The following is a 12,931-nucleotide window of genomic DNA, read 5'->3' on the forward strand; positions in this document are numbered from 1 at the left end:
CACAATCTGCGTGACAGCACAGGGCCTTGTACATTCAGAGTCTTATCACACAACTATCTTTTCAGCAATATTGTCAAATTCATCTTTAGGGCAATACCATTGGTGTCAATAATTACACCAAGGAAAAATTGTCCAAATAGGTGTAAACAGATCACATTAATCACTCACTCACCTCTTCTCTTCTCTCTTCTGCAGAAGGAACTTTAAGTTCTCGTGCTGTGTCATCCTTAGGGTCAAACAAGTATATGTAATCTGAAGAATAGCTAACAAGGATCTCCTGCCCATCTTCACTGTAGCACAGAGATGTTACTCGGCAGGATTTGTTATTGAGGTGGGAAGGAACAAAACGTGCAACCATTCCTGTAGTGCCCCGACCAGCATAATTACCTAAAACAATAAAAAAAAAAATGTGCAAACTATAACACATTTTCAGTTAGCAAATATATTGTTAACAAAACAGCCAAAATAGTATGAATTATAGCTAGAGAAATACTAAATATGGCACAAATGAGCAACAAGTCAAATCTAGTAAATACTTTATTTTGGTACTTTAACCTTTTTCTATTAATGTACATGCAAGATTAATGTGTTATATAACATATCACTTGCCATTGTGTATCTGTAACACTTATTTGGAACAGAATGTTATCAATACTAAAAATATTTACAATGCAAAACACAATAATTAAAATTACCATGTCCAATTAGAGAAGAGATCTAGAAAATATTCCCTTCAATGTTTAAGCTCATATCGCTATGTACACATACTTATCTAAAGACACGTGGCATATGTGGTGATGATATTCCTTTGAAATTTCAGAACATAAATTGCATTTCTCCTTTGACCAACTCACCTATGCTTTACTCACTAATCAATCTCCACTAGAACTATTTATAACCTTCCAAACTTCTGAATGGATTCAAAATAATCTCTTTTACAAATCAGTCCCAGACCTTTCTTTTTTCTGCCATGTATGGATTTCTCTCCAAAACTAAAATGGCCTGCAATTGACAATATTGGTGCTAGAATAATGACAAGTTCAGTGTGTACTATCTCAATGCATCAGCGATAATAATGGATTCTTTATACCATAACATATGAGCTAGAAGTCTGCTTTTAAATGAGACATAGCATTTGCTTCCAGTCCTAGTGTGCCAGCCCTTAAAATCACTATATTCTGCACAGAAAAATTATACAAGGGTCTAATGTTTGTCATTTTCCCCTCTCTCCTTTACAGGTCCATACAGCTGAATTCGAAACAAAGGCAACAGTGCTTTGAAGACAGAGAAATATGAAGAACAGTAGCAATAAAAAATTAAATTACAATATTTTTAAAATAAGCTTCTATTAAATGTGGTATTTAACAGTATGATGATATTGTGTTGTATAAAATTTTTATTGACATGCATTTGGGATGACTGAACTGTCACCCATAAGTACTAGAAAGAAAGAAATGATTAAATATGCATATATTACTGTTACTTTGCATGGTGTTTGATAGATTAAAAGACAGTCCCTGCCCTAAAGGCAGGGCCGGCTCCAGGCACCAGCCTGGCAAGCAGGTGCTTGGGGTGGCCGCTCCGGAGAGGGGCGGCATGTCCAGGTATTCGGCGGCAATTCGGCGGACGGTCCCTCACTCCCGCTGGGAGCAAAGGACTTCCCGCCGAATTGCCGCCACAGATCGCGATCGTGGCTTTTTTTTTTTTTTTTTGGGCTGCTTAGGGCGGCCAAAACCCTGGAGCCGGCCCTGCCTAAAGGCTATTTCCCTATCAAATTCTAAGTTTTCTGCTTCCCACTGTTTTGATCATATACCCATTCATGAAAAGGTTATAATTTTTATTTTATGTTTGCAGTGAGAAAAAAGTATTTTTCCTACTTCTACCAAAGCATCTGAACACATTTTCCTCATGATTCTAATGTTAAAAATAAAAAATCACTTTGGGCAAAAACCAGGTCTAGAAAGTTTCATCCCAGTAACTCAAGCTTTCGGAAAGTACTGAGCAACTGAAAATCGGGTCTTAGAATGGAAACACTGTGCCAGATTGGACTATAGATATTGCTACACAATCAAGCTATATTACACATATGTGCATGTACATAGACACACCCCCTTCACTGTCTGTTAGAGGAAAGCAAAGAGTACTTGATTTATCTGGGTAAGGACTAGATTCAAGCTTTCACGGCGAGACCCCTACACATGATCCTCATTCAATTTTCACAACAAAAGAAATATCCAGGTAGACTATCTGTGGAGGAGAGGAGAGGAAGTGGTAGAGACTTCAGTGCAAACATAAAATGGCTTGTCATGCTGGTTGTTTTAGGCATTTGATACCTTTGGGCCTGCAAGCAAACTCTCAAACAACCAGCCACAGTACCATTAATAAGATGATAGTTTGTTACTTCTAAATTGACAAAGTAAGACCCTGCACATCTTACTTCTCATAGAGCTCCACAAACCAAAGGCCAGCTTAATTTCCATAATAGTTACATTAGAAATCTCTGTTTCAAGTGTTGAACACATCCCTAAAGTAAAACAGTTTTATAATTAAACAGTGTATTAAATACTCCAGTCATTGTCTGGCTGTGCTGGAAGGATAGGAGACACTGGATGTGGTTTAATTAGGCCACAACTTTATGCTTAAATGTCTGGGAGTACCCGGCAGATAGAAGTGTACAGTTCAGGTAATTCCATGATCATTTCAATACACACCCAGGGGGCTTCTGTCAGCCCTCCCCCTTATTGATCCTGGTCACCTGCCAACCAACGCACTGCTGAGTTCTCACAATCCCCCCCATGCTCAAATGAGGCTCTAGGAGTGACTGGGTGGGCGGGGGGGAGAAACAGGCTCCCTACCATACCTGTCATAGGAGCCCCAAACCCTGTTTCCACTCTAAAGAATACCACCTCTAAATCCTTTATCGATCCATTTTATCCAATTACTGTATCCCTCTTCTATGGAGTAGCTGACATCTGCCACACATTTACATAATGAGTTGTGACATCACAGCATAACTCCTGTTTCCTATTTGTCCCAACTAAGCCCCTCAAACCCGCTGTGCAGAAGGCAAAAAAAACCCACCTCGCATTCGCCAATCTGGCGATGAGGGAAAATTTCCTTCCCAACCCCTTAAGAAACGAGCGACTAGCGCAATGCCCACACTTGACAAACCCCAGTGTTTCACCACTTCCAGGGGTGAGAGAGAGGGTGCTGCTCCACCTGGTCCAGATAAAAAAGGTTTTTTTCTGCAACAGCATGGATCAATATAGTCCTCCCTCTCTTCAATCACCTGGGGGGATGAGTCAGCATTACCACTCTGACCTCCTCTGCAGCTACAGCAGAAAGTTACTCCCTGGCTTTCCAGCCCTATAAAGGGGGCACATACCTTTTCCAACTAGCCAGACAACAACCCCCACTGTTCAGAGTGAATGATCTCACCACACATTATCTAAATTTAGAAACTTGGTAATAACTTTAGGCAAATATTTAGGGCAACTAGTATGTCAGGTACAGTGACAACTACTGAGAAGTTAAATATTTGCTATAAGAGTCTGTAAAATTCACGAGATCCCTTTCTGCAAGAAATAGTATCTTCTAATGAAGCAAAAGCACACAAACATAGGGCTGACATGGATGCATTTAATCTGCATGTCACTGAGATGGTTCCTGCTCTCATTTTTACTAGAGAAATGTGGCATGCACAACCTAGAGGTGCAATCATACAATGCTCCAGTGTGGTTTATTTTTGTAAACAATTACTTGAATAAAGACAGAGCATTGCATACTGGAACCAGTCTGTGTGTGCTGGATGTTCCAAGAAAGCCCTAGGAAACGTTATAGAATTCCATGTGCTGCATTTGACCTGCAGGAAGTTCTTTGGCCACCTTAATAATAACATTCACTGTTTCTTTGCAAATAATCAAATAATCTTTCAAAATATTTCCCTGCAGGCTTTACTGTACTTTTTAGTAATATCCAATATACAATCTTTTTAAAAAGCCTAGATCTTACATAAAACTAAGCTTAAGTCATAAACCAGACAAACTAGAACTGTCTGCTGTTAGAAAAGTTTACTTAATGTTTATTTCCCACCTGTTGCTCTTGTGCCAAGCATTCGCCGGTCATATATTCTTACTGAGCTATCAGAACAGCCCACAGCAAGATAATATGGTATTGGAGGACAGATAGCTACAGAGGTGGCAGCCCGTCGGCAGTTTATTAAAATATCCTGGAATAAAACAAAGATACTGCACTTACAAAATAGCTCCTAAGCATCTGAAGTAAAATACTACTGGGAGAAAAAAAAAAAAAAAGATGCAGCCCCACTGGTCGAGGTTCTGCAATCATGTTTGTAAGAGAGAACCAAATCTGGCCCTATACAGATAGGTGGTAAATGTATTACAGGGAAGAGTTACTGCAATGGACAAAAATGATCAGAGAATGAAAAACAAGCCTTATATTAAGCTAAAAAAAAGCTAACAGTTAAGGGTAGAGAGGGCTAACAAATGCTTGGATTTTCTTAAATATAAAGAAACCAGGATGTGAATCGAAAGAATTGCAAATAGGCAGGAAGTGTCTAAGCTAATTCAAAAGGATTAGAATAGATTTTGTTTATGGGCAGATAATTGGATAGAGGAATGTCATGTAGTAAGAGTAATGTAACAAGATTGGGGACCAAAAATAACCAAAGCCTAAAATGGAACACAATGCAGAAAACAGAACAGAAGAGATGGGTACCAAGGGGACAGTAAGTATAACACATATTTTGGGGGTCAGTTTTTATCCAGATCAGTACCAAACGTTTTCTGGAATCCAAACACTATGGATGAAATTAATACCATCCAGGGAGATACACCAGTGATTAATCTGGTCTAATATGTTCATTACCCCACTCTATTTTACGGAGGCTGCTCGGCAGCTTAAAGTTGTAGCTGAGCTTCCATTATAAGTTCAATTGATACCACCACCTCAAAAATGCACAAAAAAAGCCATCACAGCCTCAAGATTGGAAGGTTAGGTCTGAGGGCAAAGTAAAATTTTTCTGGTTCCATGGGAATTTTTCTACCAAGTTTGAAGTAAACCAAACCAGAGGTTCATAAATGTACCACAGATGTACAGAGTCCAAACAGCACTCTTTTCTGGCTCCATGGTAATCCCTACCACATGACTCAGTCAGCTCATCGGGGCCCTCAGAAGCCTTAGTAGGGTTCAGATTCTAATATTAATATTATAGCCCTATATTTCGATCATCATCTTATTGGAACATTTGGTTCTTACATCTTTACAATCTTCTTTTGTGCAACTTGTTTTGATGCGAGTATCAAACCACCTTACAGTTCCGTCCTCACCGCAAGAGAGGAAAGTATAGGGATCATTTGGTACTGTCATAATCTGCAATGAAAAAAAAATCAGTACCATTAATACTTCAAGAAATAATATAATTTTGGGAATAAAGCCTTTAATATTAGTGAGCAATAATCAGAGGATGGTTTTTAATTGCACTCAAGATTTCTATGAAAATAATCAAAAGTGAAAGATAGTTGAAAATTTAAAATAGTTTATATTACAGTCATTAAAACAACCTTACAGATAGTCCTCCAGCAGGTGAAACAAGCAATTAAATCCCACAAACACTTACACTGTCTATTGCGTAAATGAGGTGCAAACTTGGTATTTTCAGTTATTAGATAAATAATTAGCATCTAAAGTGAGAATACAAGACAGTTTCATTTTATTTCCTATTATGCAACAAAAAAACATTTTAACACTCTAACCCCAGAGTAGTCTTAAAATCAAACCCCATACAAACCACAGGAAAATACTTAACAGCATTGTTCCTCCAATCAAGTTGCTTCTTCCATGCAAGATACAGTAATTAACTGAAGACTATTATTGTTCCCTATCCTTCAATGCATTAATCAATATCTTCTTCACTTTCACTGAATTGTTTTATTACACCATATTCCTGATCTCAGGAAAGATATAAATTCCTACAAAGATGTAGTGATATTCCAAATAAGGGTGTTCCCAGAAAACTAATCACTGGTCCAGATTCATTTAACAAATCATTCCATAAAATATATAGAACAAGAAGTGCCAAATATTACAGAGCAGAACACCTCTGGTGGGTGAAGGCATGTGAACTGTGATATGACCACACCCTTTATTTCTTTATATACAAGAGAAAATTTTAAAAATATCTTATGGAAAATGTAAATATCTTTCATTTGAATATGTGTTTCTCGAGCCACTAATTACACAGAATGAAGTAATCGAATTGTTTAAAGTTTAGAAATCACAGAATTACTATTCCAGTCAACATGTTTTGTTGTTCAACAGTATCCTTCCCTTTAGGGGTTCAGTGTCTGAAAAACAGCCACCATACCATCACAAGTTAAGTGCAGAAGCACCTCACTCTTTCACACTACTGACAAGAGCAGACACTTACTAATTCAGTAATTTATTGTAACAGGCTGAATCTACTTTCATTAAAGTCAATGGGAGTTCTTCCATTGACTTCAGGCCGTAGATGAACAAACACCAGGCAAAAGTAATAATGAAGCACAAATGAAGCACATTCATTTATTTCAAATGCTGTAGTTTAGTTTTGATTATATTGGTAACAGTACAGTATTTTATAATTCACTATTAAATATGCTGTAATTTGTAAGGAGCAAGGGGCTTCTTTTCTTGTTATTAAAAAAATGAAATACATATCAGTAGCTGTAACCCGGGCTGACTTCATAAATATTAACCCATAACACCATATTGTATATAACTAGCTATCATTAAATTATCAATCTAAAAAATGTAGCTGGACAAAAAAATATGAAGGTAGGAATTATCTTTAGAAGTATACTCTCTTTCTGAAATAGAATTAAAGTGAATAGCAGCAATGTCTGGTATTTGGTAGTGACTATTCATAGTTTTTGAACTTCCAGGTGTAAACTGCAAATACTCCAGTCTCCAGAGGCCCTTTTTGTGTATGTGTCTGTCTCGCTCTCAAAAATATACTCCATTCCTCTTCACTCACAACTTGTCTTTCATAAAACAATGGCACAGTGCTCATGAATTTCCACAAGCTTCCTTATTGTGAGGTGTGTCAGTCATGGTCTGTAATTGCCACAAGTTCCAAGTTATGAAGCCAGTCTAAAATCTATCCCACTGTTTAATTCAGAATTAGTACCTGAAGGCAGATAATATTAGCTTTTGTTATTTAGAGAATCTGAGACAAAGTTCTATTTTTAATATAATGAGGCAATTAAATACAGTTGAAAAATAAACTCAGGCAGCTTAAACACATTTTCCCCACGGTGAAAAAATATTTTTAAATGAGATGAAGCATCTACAAACTGACATACATTAATTCCAAGTTGTATCTGCAAGTCAATTCTTTTCTCCCCAGCACTACTCTTACTTGCTCTGCTGAGCTTTGAAGTTTCAGGGATCTAAGATACCAGTGCTCACTGTGCTATAAAACTTTGCATCTGCTTCATTATTCAAGTACAACAAGACAGGTGTTAAGTAGAGTAATAATATTTAAATAAATTATACATTTATAAAGTACCTTTCTATCCCCAAAATATTTTACAAATATTCTATCAAAGAACTGTTTTGAAAATAGTAAAAGCTGCTGAAGTGCATATACCACCGGCAGAATCACAGAAGAGTCAGAGAATCACTCATTAAATCCTGAAAACCAATAACTATGATTTCACCTTCACCTTCTCTGTTACCTCATCTATATCCACAAGGACAACACACAAGCTGCAATCTCCTACATTTCTACAAAAAATAGGCTAACTTAACTCTGAACAAAATCAACTACTGAAAATACACTGTGGTTGAGATTTTCAACAAACTGTAGGCGATTTTAGAAACATCTTCCAATAACTTTAATTAAAAACATTACATATCAGTAACTTCCCAAAATGATAAATGCTACAAGCGATTTCTATTTAAAAAACAAAAAGATTTCCCTCCATTAGCATTCATCTAACACAAGTCAAACACAGCCATGCCCCTAACCATCTACTTCAATGCCATCACTTCAATATTCCAAACATTTACCAGATACCCATTTCTAACAACCGTACACGGTCAGAGTTCAAGGTTGCATCATTCAGTGTGTGGCGAATAACTCTGCCTGGTACAGATGCACAACTAATGAGTCATGGTGGAATTTACAAAACAGAAGTTTTGTATAGGATGTATACTTTAACCAAAATGCTGCGAGCATCATGCTCAATAAAACTGAAAAAGGAACATCATGAATCTACTATCTAAAGAAATATCTATGACTGGACAACAGACTGATGAAGTCTAGTCACAGGTTCAAGAAATTTAAGATTAAAAACGAAGAATGGAAGATCGGAACATGAGACATGAAGTTTTAAGCTCTATTGAGAAAGCTATTTATTGAAGTTGACTATAGGTATTATGCTAGTTGACACAAGATGACATATTAGGCTAAAACAAGTTCCCAGCAGATGCAAAAATGGGGTTCTATTCCTCCCCACATTCATTAACTTATCCTTCATTGTTTTCTTCTGGCACCCCCCTGTATCACACAGTTACTCTGATCTTTGGCTGAACTGGGTGCTGGAAACTGAATTTGCACTACAAATATGCATGTTTTAGTCTATATTCAAGATTCTGCTGCTCCAGTTTTCCCAGCCTAATGCTTGGCTGTTCACTTTCTTCTGGAATAATCTTCAACTACTTTGTTCTCTTTTATAAAAGGAAAAGAACTTAACTTGTTCAATATATCAAATTCATATTTATCCAGCAAGGCTTGGTAGTTAACACTATAGGTAAATACCACTGTCACCACTGACTGAACTCTTACCTCTTGACCATGAGAACACTAACAGTTGGTACTAAAATCTAGATCATGTTGAATAGGCTTGGCCCTTAATTACTCATATCTCAACCCTCAGAGAGACTTCTGAAAACATGGGTGGAGTGACAGGCTACATCATCCTCTTGCATATTTTTGGGATGCAATGAGGGTAAGATCAACTCATACCGTCTAGTTAAGGGCTGGATAAATAAGTGCAACATCATATAGCGAACCATGTTAAGATATGAAGCAGTTTAAAAATATGAAGTGATGTTAGCTCCCATGATGAGAGGGAGAATGTCACTAGGGAAGCAATAGCTTCCTGATCAAAATAAATGAGAACACACCAATTAAATGTATCAAAAAAGAAATAACTGGTGTGAGAGAGGAACCTAAGGTGATCTTTGGCAAAAGTGACAAGCTATATTGTAGAACTTTACTCAGTATTAAAACTTACATCGGTATAACTACATCATTCATGGGTGTGAAAAATCTGCCCCGGCGTAGACAGCACTATGTTGACAGGAGGGCTTCGGCCATCGACTTAGCTACTACCACTCACAGAGATGGATTAACTATGCCGACAGGAGAAACCCTCCCATTGGCATAGTAGCATCTTCACTGAAGGGCTACAGCTGTGCCGCTGCAGTGTTTTAAGTGTAGACCTGCCCTAAGACTATTGAACTCAAGCTACATCCAGACACAAAGGATTTCTACAAATACAAAATGAGCTCCATGGGGTTGCTCTGCACATCTCCTGAGAAGACGACATTCTGCAGTTAGCAAACGTTTCTGACAAGTCCTTTAACTGAACACAGACATATACTGTTAAAGACACTTCTACCACATTACGAGAAATTAATCACGACAGCTCTTTAGACATGTTCCTTTTTGACATGAATCGCCATTCCTTTGCTTTGTTTGATACTAGTACATTTGATTCTTCTAATATCTTTTGTCCACTCTGTATAAAAACCAAAGGACCGATCAAGAACTAATGCTGGAAGGTCTGAGCTAGATAATTATGAAAGTAGCATTTGAAAAATACGGGAAAACTAAGATGGAATGTTGACAACCCCAAGAAAGTGGTGACAGTTTATCAATAACACCTCTTTGTCTTTTGTAAAATTTAGTATGGGTAAGTCGCTAGGGCAAACAAGAGGCAAAATTGTCTAATGAATTTAGCATGAAACTGGAGTCAGGAACTCCTGATTTTTACTACAGCTTTGCTAAGTCACTTAAACACACTTTGTGTTGCTTTGCCCATCTGTAAAATAATGTAAAATAATACTAACATGGGGTGTTGAGGATTAATTATGATTGTAATGTATTATTTCCACCAAAAAAAGTCCTTAAGATTATAAAGATGTATCTGTAACTTAAAGGTGAAAATGTGCTGAAAGCTAGGAAATTCTCAGTAAGATTTTATATTTATATTTACCTTAGTACAGTAAAGACCTTGTTTCTCTCCCTTTAATAAACAATGATATACAAACTACCTGCCCCCTAATATGTAGATAAACAAGCTCTATTATGTATCTGTTGCTATCTGCTTATATATTTTGCAGGGAAAATGGCCTTAACAATACTTGACTTTAGAGTCTCCTTTATTTGGACAATTTATTTCTCTACTAAAGGAAATTACATATGAAATGACCCCTAAAAGTTACAAATCAAAGGAAAACTAGTTTAAATGACTGAAGCATAAAAACGAAGTTGCCACTGTCAGACTGAAATCCTGGCTAATATCAACACCAACATCTGTTTTTCCTGCCTTAAATAAATCTTGTGCTTTTATACAAAGATGATATACAATACCTCATATGTAGTTCCATAGTGGCACGTAAATTGGCATTGTCTGTTGGTCTCAGCATCTTGCTCAACATTAGTATAAAAAATTACTCCATCTCCAGAACAGGACACAATCTGCTTGTCATTGGTGCATGGTAAGAATTTTGCACTGAAAATATTTGCCCTGTGTCCTGAGCGAATAGTTGTTAAAACCTACAAAGCAAACAAGAAAGGCTTGTGTTAGGTTAATATTTTCAAAACAAATAGCAACACGTGGAAAAATAAAATAAACTTTCTGCCAATAATCCCGAAGTTCCAGAGTATGGAATGCCAATAATGTACACAGTCTGTCATCCATAGAACAAAGAAAATGTTGTGAGAAAGGAATGGATTGGGAGATAAAGTGGTATACAAGAGGCATATACATGCTCTCTCTTACTCTACCTCAAAATGGTCTGCAAAATGAAAGAGTTGGAAGACCACTGCCCTAAAAGTATTTCTTGAAATAGCCAGTACCTATATTTTAAAGATTCTGACTCTTGGACACTAATCCTGGAACACGAAGAGGCAGCATTACATTAAGTGGTAATGAGCTGAGAAGACCTAAAGGGAGCAAAGAAATCTAATATGAGCACACTATTTACTTTTTAAATGTACTGTCCTGAAGTCATCCCAAAGGTAAAATAGCACAAATTATGAAAGAGCAAAATCATATTAAAAAGTAGAACTGAAAAAGTTTTATGGTGGGTTTCACAGCATCCCTACTTCTAAATTGGAACTTAACCTCACTACTGTAGGACACTAAAAATTTCAGGCTTGACTACAGTATTAGTTTATTACCAAACATTTTAACATGATGCATATTTAATTCAGCAATGAATTTTTTAAAATCATACATACACAGTACAATTTAGCAATGTAAATGCAATGTATTTAATTTACCATAATCTTTTATATGGTCTCAATATTTTGTGGCAAAATATTCTGTATACTTTCATTTCCTAACCCACTTTAGATTAGAATATTAAAACTGAACAAAATTAAAAAGCTACGTGTGCTTTTCCACTTTGATTTACTTTATTTCTCTCACCTCTGACAATGAACCAGACTGACAATTTCATTTTTTTTTCTAGCTATGGTCTCGTTCTCATGTTAGCACAAGATGTTTACAATATGACAAGGACTTCTAAAGCTTTCCACCAATTAACTTAATCAAAGAAAGCTTTATGGAAATCAAGATTCTCTGTAAATTCTTGCCTTGTATTTTAAAAGCATTACTTCAAACTTTTTAAAATGATTTATGCAGGTGCTAACAATATATTATTTAATATTCTGCATGTTCTAAAATATGGATACAACTATATATTACATATTCAGAGAGCCAATCAATTTACTTTATTTCACTGCATTCTACTCTTTATTCAGGTAGGTTCAGAAGAATTCAATAAACAGAAATGTAAAAAAAAAAAAAAAAAAAAAAAAAACACACCTCAGAGCTCAATTTTGTTTAAAATGAGCGAAGAGTTCAGCACCAAATCCACAGAGCTCTGCTGCCAAACTCTGAGATCTCAATGGGTGCCTTCCATTATATTAAGATGCTTTAGCTCAGCCACAACTAATGCCCAAAATAAGTGGTGGTTCTGATAGATACCTCCCAACCACGTTCCATGGAAGAAATATTTTTGACTTCACATCAAATCATATCTGAGCTCCCAAATAAAAATCAACAAACTAAATAATATGAGGCTTTTCTCCATTCCCTAATAACTTCTCTGTTAGTTATGATATATATGGTATATCATAGCATACATTGTGATATATCTGGACTTTAGCAAATCTTTTGATACGGTCTCCCACAGTATTCTTGCCAGCAAATTAAAAAAGTATGGATTGGATGAATGGACTATAACAGGGGTCGGCAACCTTTCAGAAGTGGTGTGCCGAGTCTTCATTTATTCACTCTAATTTAAGGTTTCGCGAGCCAGTAATACATTTTAACGTTTTTAGAAGGTCTCTTTCTATAAGTCTATAATATGTAACTAAACTATTGTTATATGTAAAGTAAATAAGGTTTTTAAAATGTTTAAGAAGCTTCATTTAAAATTAAATTAAAATGCAGAGCTCCCCGGACTGGTGGCCAGTATGAGTGCCACTGAAAATCAGCTCGCGTGCCGCCTTTGGCACGCGTGCCATAGGTTGCCTACCCCTGGACTATAACGTGAATAGAAAGCGGACTAGATCGAGGGGCTTAACGAGTAGTGATCAACGGCTCGATGTCTAGGTGGCAGCCGGTATCAA

At 36.6% G+C, this 12,931-nt stretch overlaps 1 protein-coding gene across 6 annotated transcripts in view; it reads right to left on the reverse strand.

Annotated features, from left to right (window-relative positions):
• DCAF6 (DDB1 and CUL4 associated factor 6) overlaps positions 1-12,931 on the reverse strand; it is a 167,783-nt gene that overhangs the window by 104,834 nt on the left and 50,018 nt on the right. For all 6 annotated transcript variants that reach the window (XM_054046263.1, XM_054046268.1, XM_054046257.1 and 3 more), the window contains exons 4-7: positions 10,661-10,846; positions 5,278-5,391; positions 4,093-4,228; positions 173-387 (exon numbers count right to left, since the gene is read on the reverse strand). In XM_054046263.1, the coding sequence (XP_053902238.1) occupies positions 173-387; positions 4,093-4,228; positions 5,278-5,391; positions 10,661-10,846 (651 nt within the window). The remainder of the gene's footprint in view (positions 1-172; positions 388-4,092; positions 4,229-5,277; positions 5,392-10,660; positions 10,847-12,931) is intronic.

Source organism: Malaclemys terrapin, chromosome 1 (assembly GCF_027887155.1).
Source record: "Malaclemys terrapin pileata isolate rMalTer1 chromosome 1, rMalTer1.hap1, whole genome shotgun sequence".
NCBI classification, from domain to species: Eukaryota; Metazoa; Chordata; order Testudines; family Emydidae; genus Malaclemys; species Malaclemys terrapin.